Source organism: Hesperophylax consimilis, chromosome 15 (genome assembly GCF_061612785.1).
Source record: "Hesperophylax consimilis isolate HC1 chromosome 15, BYU_Hcon_1.0, whole genome shotgun sequence".
Lineage (NCBI taxonomy): Eukaryota > Metazoa > Arthropoda > Insecta > Trichoptera > Limnephilidae > Hesperophylax > Hesperophylax consimilis.
Window position 1 is genome coordinate 19,295,433 of NC_142850.1, and position 20,109 is coordinate 19,315,541.

Below are 20,109 nucleotides of genomic sequence, written 5' to 3' on the forward strand. Positions count from 1 at the left end.
CCTTCAAAGCTACTCCATACTGCACTGGCATGCCGAATTTTATTTTACCAGTTTGTCATCTGCTGTTAGCCCTAGATGCACCATCTAAATTCAGAAGATTTTTTATGTTTGGCTAAAATCTTATAAAGAAAAAGAAAATTTGTTGCAGACAGACAGAAAATTCGAACATTTTTTTGGAATAAAATGCAGTTTGAATTCTTCCCGTGAGGCAGGGCTTATTTTATCCGCTTCTGAAAAAAATAGCATAGTGTAGCTCAGGCCCTAGTCCTTGTTTGAAGTCATTTGGAAAATCGGTCCCTCAAATGCAATTGTTTTTCTTGCCGTCGCTAAAAAAAATTTTACAATAGTAACAGCGGAGAATTTATTTCCTGTTCGTCGTAATAATAATTGAATTATTTCTATAGTGCCATTTTTGTTAAAAAAAATCATCTCAGGGGCCCCTATATCTCTGTCTTTTACAAGTAATAAAAAAAATTGTTTATGGTTTGTTTCATGGATATGATGAATGATTGGTCAAACAATTTTTTTATAAGTAGGTACAAAATATTTTTAACTCTTAAACCCTACCACTCTGGGAATGTAATTATTCCTACCACGGGGTACTGAAGTACCCCGCCCAAAAAATAATTAATAAAATAAAAGTGTTTGATATTTTTTTAAATATTATTTTTATTATGGCAAAGTAATAAGAAAAGTCAACAAAATTTATTAATAAAAACTTATAGACATTTTTGTCGTTGCATGAAGGACAGATTTTGTATTGATGGTCAGCACAAATATGGCGGCGACAAGTGTTACAGACAGATCGAGATTTTGTGTCCTTTGTGCGCGGACAAAAACAGCAGCGACCAGATTTGGGATTATCAAGGACCGGTCTATGATCTTCACTATGAATATTCAAGACTGCACGTATAGTTTCTCTGATATCCCGGGGTAAACTTGGCCATTGTAATTTTGCTCTCATATGAGGCTTTATGAGTGCAATTGACAAACTTTTAAGAAATTCACGCAGCTTAGTTATTTTCTCTTTATCAATGTTAGTTGACAGCTTGAATAAGACCTAAGAGTTGACACCAACGGCATTTAGCAACCCGTAGAAGAGACACATGGGCCACCTTTTGGTCTTCCTGGACGTCGAGTACTTCTTACAAAGTTGGTCGAACACATACACCCCGCATTTGGTTTTACTATAGAAATGTATTATTTCTGGAAGGTACACTTCATTATCCTTGTCAGGGCATGCATAGTAGACAACATGATTACAACTTTTTTCTTAGCTGACTTCAGAGGACAATACGACAAAAGTGTGAGAGGTCCGTCGTAGGCAAACATTGATGTGCATCTCTCTCGATTTTTAGTGTCCAAGAAAACAGGAGGAATTTCTCGTTTATTCTTCTTTAAAGTTTCAACTAATTTTATCCCTTTTTCCAGTAACTTCTTGGCTGTGGGTATAGTCGTGAACCGTCAGGTTCGAGTCTGGGATGCCATATATGAAAACAATACAGACACCTCATTACACTGCATACACTTTCATTACATTCATAACACATTATTAGTCCATGAATGTCTCGTTATTGGGCGCAGGCCCTCCCTATCAACACTGTACTCTAAACATTATCACAAAGTAAAGTAAATCATAAATAATGTGTAAACTTACCAGAGAGATGTCGAAAAACAACTTCAGTAATTCAAGTATAACTGGAAGGAAAAACTAACACTATTCCTACCACGGGGTACTGGGGTACCCCGGAACACCTGTGGACGCAACTGCACTTGCCGGACTGTCACGGTTTACTGACGTACTTACGCGCCCATTATCGAGAGTAGATTAGCTAGAGCGATTTTTGCAACAGTGCAATATTGTTAAAATTGTTGATATTTTAAACACCAGAGGGGTACTCCAGTACCCCAGGTAGGGTTTAAGAGTTAAATAAATCTTTCAATCATTGTACTGAAAAGCAGCACAAAACAACAATTTCAAATTCATCGTGAATATATTGGATTACCTATATTATGTGCTTCAACCTTCATGATACATATTCTACAAAGCTTGTAAGTATACGCACAAGGAGCACTAAAGACATTGTGCATTCAATTTAGAATTTTAAAACAACTGGAATATGATAAAAAATGTTTGAATAGTCTCATCCAGAGTACACATATTTCCCAATTAGCGAATAAATAATTAGGCCACCAAAATGAAGAGTATAAAATCATTTGCGACTGTAATAATATATACAGATATTTCCATTAATGTTTCAGTTATGCTCAATACTTGTTCGGACTTGTCTTGTGCACGCATCACACACCTCTCGGAGTTTGGACGTAGATAATGAAGCATGATCCTTGCATTCTTACTTCACTTTCGTCCGTACACATCGCTACTGAAATCGCCACTAATCATAGTTGATTTCTTGAAACGTCAAAACTAAATGCTTTCATAACTTCACTCACAACCATACAGTTGATGTAGCTGTCATTTTTATATCCTGTCATTCTTTGTGGACTGTTTTGTTCCTAGCATTGATACGTATTGTTACAAAATGTCTGACACATGTGTCGCCATTGCTAAATATTATATTGATTGACGACGTGAGTGGAAACAACCCCGCCCGGTTGGTGACGGTAGACTGGCGCCGCCAACGAGTTTACAATGTGTCGGAATCGTTATTTATTTTTGTATTTAACTGTGACATGCAATAATAATAATTATTATTTATGGTATATTTATACCTTTGATATTAAATAAAATGTGTGCCTGTATATGAATCGTGTGCAGTATTCACCATGGTACTTGAATCGTCGAGTATCAGATACTTGTGTATCCCCTGTGGATAAGAACCTTAGTTAGCAATAATAAAAGTTGTAAGAACAAGAAAAAATATCTAGGAACACGATTTTTATTAATGAAATCTTACAAAATGATAAATATACTGAGACTCCCTTCTGATTGCTAGCAGTACCACTTATTCCTATGTGAGATGAAATAAAATTCATTTTAACGGTTATTTTTATAAATATATTTTACACTATACAAAGATGGACTATAATAGATAACAATCGTACAATGACAAAATGACCCAACTTAGTTTATCAGCTGCTTACCGGTATGCAGCCCTTGCCCAAAATAATACTGATATTATTTTAGCATCAGTCGCGTGTCTTAAGGCTTGTTTGCTAATAATAACAGCTGAACTCCGGTGTTTCGAGTTCACTCTTCTTCTCCCGACTTCCCAACCCCACAGCCTCGTGATCCCATCCCCTACTGCATCTGCATACAAGCAGTTAACTTTGTAACCTGCCCAAGTGAAACTGTTGAAACTTGCACGACACAATTTATTGAATTCATTAATATCAATATATATTATGTCATGGCAGTGTTGGCATTGAGTATACTGTTTACTTAGTTACAAAACAATGAAGTGTCGATGTGTGTTGACATTCAATTGGCACCGTGCCACAGACAGAATACGTCTGTCAAACTGCTCCTGCAAGTCTCGTTCAGCGAGCAACCCAACATTTCAAACATTCCAACAGTATATTCTTTTGCTTTTAACTTAAAGGTTTTTAAAAATAGATTCAATAGAATTTTTCACCCAAGGAAAACACTATAGAATAAATTTTAGCATTACTCCAGAAACCACACACAAGTTAAGCAGATAAATATATTTCTAGTATTATATTGCAGTTTCCATTAGAAAACAAATACGATTTTAAAATTCTTCTAATAGATTTGTATTTATTCAAGAAAATCTCACTTTACATAACATAACATAAAAACTAACATTAAAAGAGTTAACAAGAATAAATACAAATCAAAAAAAAAAAGTGTAAAACGCTGTAAAGATTTTGTGGATTTCACTTAGTTTCTGTGTACGGCAGATAAATTAACAGCAATTTGATGATGGGAAACGTCAGGCGGATGATGATATTTGTCTAGACAAGCTCTAGTCGCTTCATTTCCTTGAGTAGTTCCTGTCCCATCTTGGCTGGGGATGGAGTGACAATGACTCCGGCGGCCCTGAGGGCGTCGATCTTGTCCTGGGCTCCTCCCTTTCCTCCGGAGATGATGGCCCCTGCGTGCCCCATCCTGCGGCCGGGGGGAGCCGAGAGCCCCGCGATGAATGAAACCACGGGCTTTGCTTTTATTCCCTGAATGTTGAAAACAGATTTGTTAAAACTTGCCACGCAAAGTAATAATCTAATGTGATTTGATGCATGAAACATGCCGGACAGACAGAAAGTTGAAAAGACATGAATAGATTTGAAATGAGCAAGGAAGAAATAAATACACCAGTCAAGCAATTCTCCAAATTAAAATCTCCAAAAAGGTGAAATAATATTTCTTTTTACTTGCTTATTTAACGAATTATAAACATATTACTATTCACAAAATGACATGGACACTACAATAATTAACAATATTAATATATGTTTGACATTTGGAAATTTGTTTTTTTTTTTTGTTATAATATAATGGAACATTATTAATTATGAACAGTAAAACACCTCAAATTTTGTAAGGTATTAGTAACTAAAGCATTTTGGAACTCCGTAATTATAACCCTTTGTGCATATCTGTAGTTTTTTTTGTACACAAATATCTGAAGGTTTAGTTGCTGTTTTACGAGGTTGACATAATTAAATATTTATAAATATTACATGTATTTATTCCTTGAATCACTATACATTATGGAATGTTTACAAATCCATAGGTAAATGATACACATTCAAGATACATGAACAACGAAAAATAAAAATAGATCAATGATCAAAAATCCACACTAAAAAAACTGTTGCAAAAGCGGTGGATAATGTCACTGATACCAAACAAGAAAACCAGATGAGAATAGATAAAGCAAAATGATACCAATGGAGACTGCACTATGTGACAACACTACATAAGATGGTAGAAGAGCATTCATTTAACCATTTTCAGATTGCCGGTTACTATTTTAACTATTGTACAAAAGTGTACAATGGCTAACAAGTATCTAATTCTAAAATTACTGTGAACCACAAATCTGCAAATGATTAACCTTTTATGAACAGAACAGATGACTGTTTAACTAAATACACAAATCACTTGCGGAAAGCTTAAAGATTGAAAAGATATATTTCCCACAATGTTCGTTCTGCAATAATTAACCTTAAAATGTCTGGATTGTAAAATTGTTAATCTTTAATATCAGCCTTCTGGTGTCCAGCTTTGGATATATACCTCTCTGAATATCTACAGATTTGGCGACTCTCAACCATTCAAAGACGGCACTTTTCTTTAAACTGTCAGCACATCCCGTCTTGGAGTGACTTTTGTTTCTCTTTCCCAATAAAGGACATCATCCAGTGTTGTTTGAATTCCAACAGTCATATGTCCATTATTTTATAGTCCTAAATAATTATAAAAATATTTGAATAACATAATTGTGAGTGGAAAATGTTACGTGTGCAACGGCAGAGGATCCGACGCAATTATTGTCAACTCACTAATCAATCGTGAGAGTAATTTAAATTGTAAATCAGTGTTTCGAATTACGACATAAATTTTTAGCGGTTGAAATGAATCTTGTCAATTGGAAAAATTATCTATGCAATCGGAAAACAATTGGTAAGCAAGCAGACTGTGTACTTAGTATGATAGAAGTAATAATAAATGGATGACAGATGTCAGACGAGGCGTTCGATGCATGAACCAAGAGTAGCGAATAACTGCTTAATAAAAACCTTTCCCAACCATTATGTATTGTAAACCTGAGGCTCTACTGGCGTCGGACTAACCTTGCGACTCTGAGGAACAAGTAGTAAAAACATCATAAAGAACCACCACCAAACTTAATTTTCACCACAACCAGACTGTTCGGAACCCAACCATGTCAACTCGACTCAAACAAACTTTTAAATATACACTCGTATTAACTACTTGTGTTATTAAAATTCCAAATCTAATTATTATATTGAAAATGCTAATTTATGAACTACATTAGATTTGGCAAGTCAAAACACACAGTTCTCCCGAGAATTCGGCATAGTTCAGTTCGGAACAGCTGAAATTATAATTTTGTCAGTCCATAAAAATAAAACAATAAGTTTTGTGAAGCCTTCAAACCAATGTGGTTCACTATCCATTAAAAAAATATCACTGTGTTCAAAGGACTACATACCTAGTTCCTTAAGCTAATTGTGTGTGTGTGCACGTACTTTTACTTTATTACATAAATCTACTAGTCATATAAGCTTTTATATTATTAGGCTTTGTGTAAGGCGGGCCACAGCAGCTGTGTCATTTCCTTCCTCTCCCCACTACCTTCAGCAAACCCCGATTGGGGATGCCAGTCTTAGATTTTATGCGCAGCTGTTTGTGGCCCGCTTAAAGTGAATAGAAATAAAATAAGCCTCCCTTGAAAACTAAATCAATTTCAAAAACCGTTGAATGAAATATTTCTATAGTAGAAATAATTTCTTCTTTGTACGCTTTCCCAGCTGGGATAAGCGTTAGCACGTGCGTTGCTACATTTAAACTGGGAGGTCATATTACACTATTAAAACGGGTATGGCATCAACAATACGCCCTGACAATCAGAGAGCCTAGTTAAACTGGCAATTATGAAACATTAATAGCCTAGCAGAAACTTTAGTATGTATGTCGCACAAAATTCAAAAGGTTGTTGTATAAACCATATTATTTGTTTGCAAAACTATCAAATTGTAAGCATTTTTGTGTCAAAAGCAGTGGCGGCTCGAGGCTTTTCAGTGCTAGAAGTCTTTATTTGTATATTGGTCAATAATTAGGAATTTTTCTTTCTCTCCCTTGCAAAAATGTAAGAGACGGCAATAGTCAAAACTATAATATTCCGGCTTTAGGGACACCAAATGCAAGTTTTAATGATAAATTACGTCTCATAATAATTTAGAATACTGTTTATTGTACGTAAACATTGTTACTACTGATCATAAATGGTAAAATCAACGTCTAAAATAATATAAGTTGTACAATTTGCTTTACATTTAGCCTCAAGCAAGCCTTGCAAGTTAAAAACAGAGATGTGCAGTGTTGTCTTTTAATGACCCTCAATACTCAATACAATACAAGCATTCCAGTCGGTTTTTAGAGATGGCCGTTCCCAGAAGCTCTGTCAAATTCCTTTACCATTTGTAATATTGTTGCAAAACTTTAGGCAATATTAAACTCTATGAGCTGGTGGTAAATACTATATTAGCCTGTGGCCTTTGCACATAGCAAGTTTTACATGCTTCCAAATTTAATTATAGAAGAAAACAACCACACATCACTGTTACAACATCTACAATATAATGTTAGATTGTTTTGCCTCAATGATATAAGCCTAAACTGCGACCATGAGGTGACTAAAATACTGACCGAGTTGTTGGCGATGAGGTACTCTGCGGCCTGCTCCTCGGCCACTCCTCCGATCTCGCCGATGAAGATGATTCCCTTTGTCTCCGGGTCCTGCAGGAACACTTCCAGGCAGTCGATGAAGTCGGTTCCGTTGAAGGGATCTCCACCAATACCAATGCAGAGGGTCTGGCCAAGACCGACCTGATACAAAAAAAAAAAATGTTTGGTTTGAGGTAAAAATTTTAAAAAGACAAAACCAAGAAAATAAATAAATTTGCAATGAAATTGTTCTCTGCTGTTGGTTTCTTAACCCTCCAGTGGGCGCGTTGAGAAATTTCCATTGAGCGGGCGCTTGTTGTAAATTTTACGTCATCGAGTTTTCTCCATGTAAGTGATGTTTTCTTTATATAAATGTTAGGGAATTTCTTTAAGGTTATGAAAAATGATAATAGGCAGTACTTAAAAAAAAAAATTATTTGACTTTCTTAAAAAAAAACGAAGCAACACTATAAACATGTTAATATTTCAAAACAAAATATTCTATCGACCTATTTAGTCAGAATCAATATTCTCATCCTTACAATTGTTACAAACCACCTCAACTGAAGAATGGTTCTTGCATGTAAAGGACTGGCAACGGCAACACTTCATTGATGCTGAGGATCTTTTCTTATCCAGAGCACATAACCGACAAACACCGCGTTTTGGAAAGCTTCTGTTTTCTTCTTCTGTTATCGGTTCAACTGTCCGACCGTAATTCACTTTGAGAGAAGCATTTATATCTTGCAGTAAATGTTTGACATTTGATTTGACTCTAGCATAGCTCGAAGCTCGATGCTTACGACTAAGTGGTAAGAGTGGGGGAAGCCATAGTGCGCGTCTGTCGTTAATTTTACGACAGCGCGCCCGCTGGAAGGTTAATAAAGGCATGTAGTATAAAATAATTGGTGCTTTCAAATTTTTTTTAACTAAACCCGAACGGTACCGATCGGAACCGATGGCAGCAAACGAGCTAATCAAGAAAATAAACATGTTCTGTATTTAGTCATTAAAAGATTGAACTGAATAAAAATTTTAATTTATAGAAAATTGAAGATAAGTATAGTGCATACATTTTTCAATGCAGTTCTAAAAATGATTGCCTAACTTTATTATTTTTATTTACATTATATGTATTAGATAAAATCAACTATAATACATTTATTTTAAAATGCCTTTAAAAACTTAAATTTTTTTTTTGGGTTGACTTTTTACTATTCCTACCCAGAAACTGGAGTCAACAACTCTACCAATCTCGCCAAATGCCGATCGGGTAGGACTGACAATTATTGCAATGTCATCCGATTTCAGATAATTGTGTATGTGTGTACGTAATTGCACCAACAGTTGATAGAATGCATTGTCATCGACAACGAGTCTACATGCCGTGTTTCAGCTCAATCAGATGTCGGAAAGTGGCGGGGTTAATTTCCGCTTCTAAGATTTGCATTCATTCATTCATTACCGAAAACAAAAGTGAAATTAAAATTCAAATAGACGTATTTAATAATAGAGATTATTAATAAATTTGAAAAGACCTCGGAGCAATAAGATATTGTTAAAAATTGCAATTTCAGATAAATAAATTGGTGCTAAAAAACATCAGAACAGAGATAAACAGTAACTGAAAAAGAAAAACGAAGAACATGAGCAGAGTAATGCGTGTATAAAATGTAGCATGTGTAAATGAGTGCTACAGTCCTGCCCTGCCGCTGAGAGTTCCATTGTAACCTGTTTAGGTTATTTAGTCTTGCGTTCAAACTAACGTTTAATTGGTAAGTCATGAATCGTGGGAGGGGGGAGTTTTACCTCAGTGGTCTGCTGCACAGCCTCGTAGGTCAGGGTCCCTGAGCGGGACACGACCCCCACGCAACCCCTCTTGTGGATGTGTCCGGGCATGATGCCGATCTTGCACTGCTCGGGGGCGATGATGCCAGGGCAGTTGGGACCGATGAGACGGGAGGCGCTCTGCCTGAGCAGCTTGTGCTTGACCCGAACCATGTCCTGCACAAACAAATTATCATATTTTAACATAAAAAGGGTACCTTTTTAGTGGGATTAGGTGAGTAGGTACCAATATTTAAGTATTCAGTTACTGGCAATACTGAAAAAGGTACTCTGTTAGTGGGAATAGTGAGTACATATAGGTAACTTTAACATTAATATCTAATAATTTTTAATAATAATGAAATAGAACAATATTTGGGATTCTAAAATAAGTTTTATGTAACCGACTTCAATACGCTTTGGCTTCCTACTCTGAATTATTGTGAAACAATAATTTTTTTTGTAACACGCTGTATGTAAGTTATGCATCTGTGTGAGTACCGTGATGAAGTCAACTAAAACGAAGAGACCTATAAATACCAATATTTTTAGTAAGTATCTGATTATTGGCAATACACATTGGTTCTAATTTTGAACTTGAAAACAATGAAAAAAGAGGAATTTATTTTGTGATGTTTTTACAATGCAAAGTTTTATATTACTAGAGACTAGCTACTAAAGTAAAAACAAAAAAAATCATTATGATCGAGGAACGAACCCTGACCGACTGCTTGGGAGGCAACTATGCTGACCATTACAACACCAAATATTTCAAGAACGGTGACATAAATTCACTACATTTACTGAAAATAAGAATTACATATTTTTGAATAAGAATTATGTATTTTTGATGAATTTTGGAATGTTAATGACCAACCAAGAGAGAGAATGATAATGAGAATTTTGGATTGCAAAATATGTATCAATTTAGGCATAAAAGGGTCAAAATTGAGTATCAGGAATTAACCATTTGACTTAGCGTAACGAAGTCCTGTTTCAACTCGACCACTTTGCATTTCATCTGTCATACAATTTCTTTGCGTCCGGTCAATTCTGTCAAGATGTTCAAGCCATGTTTGACAGTACCTTTTTATTCCACCAGAGTCGTCAAATTGGAATAATCAACATTATACGAAGTCATAAGTTGGTTCGCAGAACTGCAGTAATAATATTTCTGAACAATAATCTTCGTTTAAACTTATTTGACGATACCGCAAACAGACATTATTTACATAATACACAATAACATGGCTGGGAAACAAATGAAGTTGTATCCAAACCGCAACACAATATCAAATTTAAAATAAGTTCTAACGAAATGAGTACACTCGACCTAAGACACCTTGTGTTTTTGAAAAAAATTAATCATATCATAGCCCGATATACCGGTTGATTTTAAGCTTGGCTTGGATGGAATGTGCAGCTTAGCACATCCATATATAGTATAATATATGTAGGTCGAAAGCCTATAATCCATATATAGGTCGGAAGCCTAGATAATAACAATATTACACATATTGTCTATGATTTGATTAGAAGAAAGTACTTGATTTTCTATGTTGCGTGAGTGGTATATCTATGCTCTTACGTCATCGGGAGATTGAGAGCTTTCAAAATGTGAAATGTTTTAGGCAGGGTAATTTATGAGTTGATTTTTTGATAAATTCCCCACTTCAATCAGCATGGTGCCATACGTGAGGATACTAAATAGGATTTGTTTTGCTGTGATCAATGCCCTATTAATTAAATTATGACAAACAATCTGCTGAAAACATTGTCCTGATGTTGAAAAATTCGTCGTATAATACCTTACCAGACTATTTGTCTATTTTAGATTGATTATCAATCAATAACATGCAGACCCTCCATCACTTGATGAATGTAACAGTCCATGCTGATAAAATTATGCATTTTACGTATATTTCGGTGAGATTGGAGTACGTATTTACTTACGTCGGTGTCTAAAAAGGGAACTATTCTGCAGCACACATAGCGAGGACATGGAATAACTGATATACCGGGCCATACCAGAGAGCAACTTGATGAACGTAAATATCTCTCAAACCGAGCTTAAAATACAACAGAAATTCTGACCCTATGTCCTTCACCTTGCATAGTCAAAACTCAATTTCATTATTTATCCTCTTCTCCTTTTATAGTACGTATAAAAGTTTTTTTACAATAGCAAATAATTGAAAAATATGGAATAAACAATACAATGTCTCTCTCAATGATTATCGTTAGATTATAGTTAAATGAATAATTACATAAATTTATACGCATTCTTCAGTCAACTAGTTGCAGTTGTTCCCAACCTTCATCAGGATATTATAACACATAAATAATAAAACTATATAATTATACTGACCTAGCGAAGGTTGGGAACAACTGAAACTGGTTGACTGAAGTATGCATTTCAATCTATGTAAGTAATCTTGTACACATACATTAAAATATTATATACGTACACAGTGATGAATAATTCAAAGTTCCGTGAAAATGACAGAAAATAATTGTGATATGGTTTACAAATCTCATGACTCATGATTGGCTGCTTTAGCACAAAGACTTTCTGCTTTATAGATGATATTTTTTGTAAATGCTTTTTCATTTCTAGTTTAAAAATATGAAATCACAAAACAGTTTTGAATTTGACAGATTTTGTGGGATTCTGAACATCAGGAAAGTTCATAATGCCTCGGCTCACTGTTCCTTAGTTTTTAATGAGACGTACAAATGCAGTTGGTGCAGGTTGAAATCAGTGAACTGAAAGTCCCTAGAAGTGAGATCTATACCAATTGCAAAGAAAACTGACGTGTCGTCAAATTGCATAAGACCTTTCGATTCCTAATAGGCCAATGAATATGATTATTTATTTATTTTTTCATGTTCTCCATAAAACGGTTATACACCAATATAATATCATGGAGAAGATTACAAATTAAAAAGTTTACAGAGGCAGTTTTACTATTTTGTGACATGTGTTAAAAGATAGTTACTGAATTGTCTGTATATGACATTGAAAATGTCAATGGCTAATGCAGAATCGTTAAGCAGTTGAGTCGCTCTGTTTATTGGCGCGTTCTGATAGGCAGAAGTCCTCGCTTTCGGAGCATATAAGAGTGCATGGGATCTCCCTCGAGTATAATTGTTAGGGACATAAAAGTTTACCTCTTTCAACATAGGCGAATTGTGTATTGTACCAGAGATTAACTTAAAAAAGTGTTTGCCAAAAAATATTTTTCAACCTTTTTTGTACTTTTTCTATTTCTAAGATATGGTTTTGTTCAGAAGGGGTCCAAATAATGGAGCTGTATTCCAGGTATTATGTATCTGCTCAAGAAAAAATTTCGATATCTGATAAAGTTTGATAAATTTCATCAGAAAGAAAAATTGCCACGCCCACAACTAGTGATTGGTTAATTCCTAAGAATTTATATTTGTGGAATATTCCAGAAACGGAGAATATTTCTGGAATTTTCATCTAAATGGTGAAATCCCATGTTATTTAATAATGTATTGTATTAATTAGAGCGTGACGAGGACAGAACTTTTTGAATCCATAAGCGTGTGATGTCATGGTACATACAATGAATGACTGACGCAGTAGCACTGCCATTTGAATCCATAAGAGTGTGATGTCATGGTACATACAATGAATGACTGACGCAGTAGCACTGCCATTTGAATCCATAAGAGTGTGATGTCATGGTACATACAATGAATGACTGACGCAGTAGCACTGCCATTTGAATCCATAAGAGTGTGATGTCATGGTACATACAATGAATGACTGACGCAGTAGCACTGCCATTTGAATCCATAAGAGTGTGATGTCATGGTACATACAATGAATGACTGACGCAGTAGCACTGCCATTTGAATCCATAAGAGTGTGATGTCACGGTACATACAATGAATGACTGACGCAGTAGCACTGCCATTTGAATCCATAAGAGTGTGATGTCACGGTACATACAATGAATGACTGACGCAGTAGCACTGCCATTTGAATCCATAAGAGTGTGATGTCATGGTACATACAATGAATGACTGACGCAGTAGCACTGCCATTTGAATCCATAAGAGTGTGATGTCATGGTACATACAATGAATGACTGACGCAGTAGCACTGCCATTTGAATCCATAAGAGTGTGATGTCACGGTACATACAATGAATGACTGACGCAGTAGCACTGCCATTTGAATCCATAAGAGTGTGATGTCATGGTACATACAATGAATGACTGACGCAGTAGCACTGCCATTTGAATCCATAAGAGTGTGATGTCATGGTACATACAATGAATGACTGACGCAGTAGCACTGCCATTTGAATCCATAAGAGTGTGATGTCATGGTACATACAATGAATGACTGACGCAGTAGCACTGCCATTCGAATTATGAATTGTATATATTTTATCCAAGTTCACTTAGAAAGCTCATAAATTTGTCATTGTTGGAAATATGCATTGAAAAACTAATTTTACTGTCATTATTAACTGTTATGTTCATGGTATGTTTGTGTTATGTTTATCTTTATGTTTTATAACCACATTTGTTTACTCCCATATGCTGTGTTTGTTTATAAGATTGCCAATTTCATAATTCTGTTTAAAAAAAAAAACGCTCCTAATTTTAGAAAAAATTCTTTGGTTAAATAACGAAAAGCGCCCACTTATATTGTACACAGGTTCCTATTTTTATAATTTTGTGATAATCTACTGTTACCAGCTCTGTACCATTTATGTTTAGTATGTTATGTTATGTTTATGTTATGTTATGTTTATGTTATGTTATGTTTATGTTATGTTATGTTTATGTTATGTTTATGTTGTGTTATGTTTATGTTATGTTTGGTTTATTTATGTTAAGTTATGTTATGTTATGTAATCAATTTTATCCTGTAATTTGTTGTATTTATTAATAAGAATAATGTTGTAATGTATGGCCAAGATCACTCTTAATGGGTGAAAGCCAATATAAAGAATAAAAAATAAATAAAAAAAAACTTTTTAAATACAATACAAAATAAAATGGAATAAAAACAATGATTTTTATTTTTTTGCAATTGTTTTCTGTTTACTAGAAAATAAGTCTAACTATTCATATACATTTCATGTTTATGTGATTTAAAGGGTGAGCTAAATAAAACTAAATAACAATTGATTGATTAAAAAGTGAATGGTAGAAAAAGTCGGGGAGGCCCGAGGAAGACATGAATCACAAATTATTTGTGGTAAAATGAGGTTTACGTGATGAAGAAAGGTGTGTAAGGAGAATGTATGATGTGTATGTGAATGTAGAAGAAGTCGAGGATGTCCGACGAAAACATGGCACGATCAAGTGAAACAAATACTTGAAAAAGATAACTTTTTCAAGTCTTTACAATAATATTATTTCTGTCTTAAAAATGCATCCAGTTTTCAGATACAAGAATTCAAAACCTCAAAACTTAATTCCGAACCCTTAATAATCCCGAACAACGCCGGGTGCACATCAGCTAGTACAAATATATAAACTGGTTTTATTATTTCTACATAAACCTTACAGGAAAAAATAATCAATAATTGATTCCAAGAAATAATGACAGTGACACTTCTTCATAATTCAAATATTTTCATTTTTGAACACCGTTGGACGAAAATCAATTTTGAAATGGACTGATAAAAACTTATCTAGACAGTCAGAGGAGCTACATTCGTGAAACAAAAAGTAGAATCTACAGTGTTATTAGCGCAAGCGATTCTGATTTTGACCTCCAGCGGATGATAGTAGAACGGTTACCGGTGACGATCTGCGTTCGGTGACGATTTCGCGTTGCTGCGGCACGGTCTATCTGTGCAGTGGGTGCAGAAAGAGAAAAAATAGTGCGTATTGCTTTGACGTTCAACAGATGGTGTTGTTTTTAAAAAAAAAAACATTTTTTTACCTGTCACATGGGACATCTATTTAATATACGTATATAAAAACACACGCATATTCCAATGTAACGTTATGTCAAAATTTCAAAGCAATTGTTGAATAACTTTTGGAGATTTAAGATTTTGAACAAACAAACATTTCAATTTTTTTTATATAGATAGATAGAAGATTAAGCAATTTAACTCGGTATATAAAAATTTTCTGTAATTCATATCCAAAATATACAATAAAATACTGACATGTTGTGGGATGCCCTCCGTGATGCACACGATGAGCGGAATCTGGGCATCGATGGCCTCAATGATGGCAGCGGCAGCACCGGGTGGCGGCACATAGATAACGGAGGCCTCGGCGCCCGTGGCGTTCTTTGCCTCTACCACCGAGTTGAATACGGGCCGCTCCAGGTGGGTCTTGCCGCCCTTGCCGGGAGACACGCCACCCACTACTGTGGTGCCGTACTCGATGGCCTGCTTCATGTGGAACGTGGCTTGCTTGCCGGTGAAACCCTGGAACAAACAATGAGTCATTACTTTTTAAATTTTTGTTTTTTTTTTAATTGGAGAAAACACAGATACAGACAGTAATAAACAAGACAGTAAAAAAACGTTAATTGGAGAATTCGCCTACACCCTAACTATTTCTCACAGTTTAATAACTTTATTTAACACATACTGAGGCAAATGCGTGCCGACTTGTCAAGGAGCCCAAGACGACGATACCTAATAAAAAAAAAAAACAATGAAGAAAAAGAACAAATAAACAAACCTATTGTTTGTTCATGCTCTATTTTGTCCATATACCACATACATAAATAATCATCAATAACTATATGTGAACCATGAAGTTTTTCTACAATCCATGAATATACTGTTTCACATGATGGGACAGATTGCATTGAAAAGGTCAGTGTTGCAAAGGCTAGGAAATCCTTGGAATGCGGTAATCTTTTCTTAAAATCTGACACTGTGAATTTAATTTCAATTGTGTATCTAATTATAGGATGCTCTATTTCAATAACCCCATCTCTCAACCAATCGTAGCTAAGAAAGTGGCCCCTAATTTCAACAATTCATTGAAATCCCTACGAAGGCAGAGAGGACAGACCGTCAAACAACTCGGTCTTAGCACTCACTCCTTGCATCATTCACATACTTACATCGTCTCATACATACTCTTCTCTTATTCCGACTCTTGACATGGCCCGAATCAAGTATCTGCTTCTCTTGATAGTGCCCATGTCTTTCTCGGGTGTCCCTGACTTTTGTTACCATTCCAAATATAAATTTACAGTATAGGTACAATATCCACTTAAGGCTATGCACTACGTAGTAACGCAAAATATATATAAGTAAGTAAATATAGATAAGTCTTTTTATAAGCCCAGAAAAAAATAATGTATAAGGCCTATGAAAACTGTTTAAAGTTCAAAATTTCCTACTTATGAACCCATTTTCGTTTATGGTTTTATTGTATAATGTGGCAAATTAATTTATTTATAAAATGATCGAAAAACATTTAAATATTTGTGCCTGAACATCCACAATATAAAATAAAAGGCACTTTTTGGCCATGTTTTTTCTTGCATAAATCAAAAAAGGTGGATGGTGTTAAGAGGGAATTTAAGCCTTATCGCCATCTACGTAAGGTGTGTTATTGATAGTGGCTCGATTCAAAATATTACACGACGTAGTGCATCGCCTTAAGCGATTTTTGGCATATTATGCCAAGTTTGCAAAATTGATTTGAGCGATCGCTTGCCATAATGTGCCAAATTTATAGAATCTAAATATATGAGATAAACTCTGAAATCTAGGTGGACTCATTGGCATTAAGCCGCAGTAAACGGTTTCATTTACTAATATTTTGAGAAATGATTATTATTATTATATTAATTAAATAATATGTTAAATGTCTAATATATGCCACCAATCGCTCAATTGGATATGTGCTGGTTCTAATGGTCGTGTTAGTTTTAACTGATTTTGAGCAGATGATTGCATCAACTGTTGGAATATAATGTATAAAGGTACTTGTACTTTGTACTGTAAATAAATAAATAATACCTTCTCGCGAATATTATTCAACGCAGTCAACGATTCAACTGGCTATTTACCTATTGTTTCAGCATTGGGGCAAACATATATTTTTTTTGATTTTCCTATTCAATACGGCCGATACGCAGTGACAAGCGTCAATCAAATTTATCGTAACGTTTAGCGTGAATTTATCAATAGGTACTATTGTTTTCAAGGCCAGCTAACGGCTATGTACCTAATATTTTTTGAAATATTTATTAAAGCTTATAACTTCTTATTCTGTGCTTTGCATAAAAACCTTGTCTTGTAAACATGTTTACCTTTAATAAATATTTATAATATTTGACAAGTCAAAATATTTCGCCATTAAATGAAGATATAATATATCTCGACGCCACCTAGTGATAAATTAAGTATTTAAATACCTTTTCTACAACATAAAGTTGGTTGTTGGCAATAATTGTTGAATGAAATACATAATACATATATAGTATCTACTGAATTATTTGGCAGTTAAAAATAAACCGATGTAGCACAGTAGTCCAGAGCACCTGACCGGCAATCAGAAGGTGCGGGTTCAATCCCCGTTGGCGCCATTTATTTTTTCTCGGAAGATTTTTTCAATTTATATGTGTTTCAGGCTCATAATTATTGCTTATAAAATGTTTTTATTATTTTTAGTGCTATTCAGCCTAATAAATAAAATGGTTTTACAATTTACACTTGATGAACAACGTTATGCATAATTTGGAATGGTCTTTTGGTTATGTACCTTCCTACTAGACATCTTTTGGGATATTTCTATTCGAAATGGCCGATAGGTAGCACAAGCATCTAGCAAAGCCGTTTTAACACCATTATTTTTCATCAATGCTATTATATTTTCCAACGCCTAATGTTTTCAACGGTCATCAACAGTTTTAACTTTCAACGTTATAACAGAATTATTATTGGGTATCCCGGAGCCCGTTAAAGGAATTCATTATTTATTATTTCTATTGGTTGGTGCATGGTTAGTGACGTGTCAATCTCTTTTATGTTTAGTTTGATACGGGCTTGTTGCGCATATATTATATCTGTTTTAGTTTATTAATAATTATTGTTTTACTTCCGAAGTGCACATACCTATTATGCAAATAAATTTAAAAAAGCATTTATTAATAATTGTATCAAAGTTAGTATTAGTAAAGGAGTATATTTATTCAGTATACATCATCATGAAAAATATAAGGTTTAAGTACCTACATAAATATTTTATATTCCATCACCTTATCTTATTTTGTTTTTCTTTACTAGCCATTATATTTTTACAAAATGAGTAGAACACACAAAAAACAGTCTTATGGAAAAGGTTAAATATCAGGCTATAATAAAATAATATAAATAAATCACTAGAAATAACAGTAATTTTCGACAGTTGAAAATTTCCAACGATATCAGCGTTGACGTTGGATGGAATTATCTTCAACGCCGAGTAAAAAATATAAATGTATACCTGACAGATGACTTTAGTTTGTGCAGTGAGTTTCAGGTTTTTCCTACTCTGGTTATACTGGGAGCTAAACCGCACATTTGTGAGGACGAGTCCATCTGAAAAAAAAAAAAACATTTTTACATTACAACAAAAAGCTAAACAATTTTTGGTAAATATTTACCTACGACTACCGTTTTTACTACTACTAAAAGTTGCCCCTTTAATAACGCCTGCTCGCGTCCCCTTTAGAGTTATATCCCAGTTTTCAAGTAGTTTGTGGGCTACGCTAGGTTTGTATAGACTGGTTTGTGATTTAATTCTACCTAATCCAACCTAACCTAACATGTACGGAAAATTTTCTCAAACGGTAGTCGTAGGTAAATAATTACCCAATTTTTTTTTTATGTTGAAGAATAACTTTTTACTGTAGTAATTTAAATACTCAAATTGAAATAGTTTTATTAACAGCTACTAAGGTTGAAATACACATGTGAATATGATTTGTATATAGACATTAATCATCTGTTCATATTCCATTCAGATCTCAACTTAAACTTTGACCACTATGAAACATATAAACATGATTTGATAAAATGCCATCATCTTTATAATTATTATTGATAAGTATAAAATTATAAGTACATCTAACGTCAAACTACATTGTTCTAAGCTTGCTCCCCTTTCTATCATATTGGAGATCAATCACTATTTAGGCTATTGCAAAATACACGGCCAAATAACTACAAGTCGTAACATTGAAGTTAATAATAACCTTTTTGTAACAAGGACCGTGACCTAGACAAGAGTGACATAAATCAGTATCCAAAATCGATATCACACATATTTATGATTTTAACACATGATTGCTAGACAAATAAAATGTAATTAATCAGCGAGAGGTGGCCGAAAGTACTAAAAAAAGAAATAGAACAGATTTTGACAATCAAGAACATTTCCATAAAGAACACTCATTCGAACTGAAAAAGGCGTGTTTTAGGGTCTGCCAGGATATTGACCGACGTAAACCCTTATTTTTAATCCCCCTTCACTAAATATAATGTTAAATATTATATAATTTAATAATTACCCCGCGCGCGACCGAAAAACCTTGCGGCAGCAGCCATTTTTATATTTGATCTGCCCAAAAATTACGTCAAATCAAGAGCGAGTAGTCAAGTTCGTTCAAGGAAAATTATCAACTAGGGCTGTGCAGTAATATTTTTGATAAAAAATATTAGTGTTTACTTCGATATATTGTTGCCAAATTGCCAAAGATAATATTAGTATTAATGTAAATATTTTTCTATTTTGATGAATGAAATACTGAACTTTTATTGTTTTTAGTGGAAATAATTGGAATGGGTGTCGGTAAGTAATAAATCTAAGTTGAACAATGTCATAAAATGAACAAATACTGTAATATTTATTGCGCAAATATTTTTTTAATG

At 34.3% G+C, this 20,109-nt stretch overlaps 1 protein-coding gene across 1 annotated transcript; it reads right to left on the minus strand.

The window, feature by feature from the left end:
- Positions 1-2,884: 2,884 nt before the first annotated feature.
- On the minus strand, positions 2,885-19,858 carry LOC149417440 (succinate--CoA ligase [ADP/GDP-forming] subunit alpha, mitochondrial-like). The gene is made up of 6 exons (XM_089640302.1): positions 19,749-19,858; positions 18,683-18,777; positions 15,391-15,657; positions 9,206-9,400; positions 7,379-7,558; positions 2,885-4,152 (listed from the first exon to the last, which is right to left on the minus strand). The coding sequence occupies exons 1-6, from the start codon at positions 19,783-19,785 to the stop codon at positions 3,937-3,939; spliced, it is 990 nt and encodes a 329-aa protein (XP_089496428.1). The 5' UTR covers positions 19,786-19,858; the 3' UTR covers positions 2,885-3,936.
- Between the last annotated feature and the right edge of the window lie 251 nt (positions 19,859-20,109).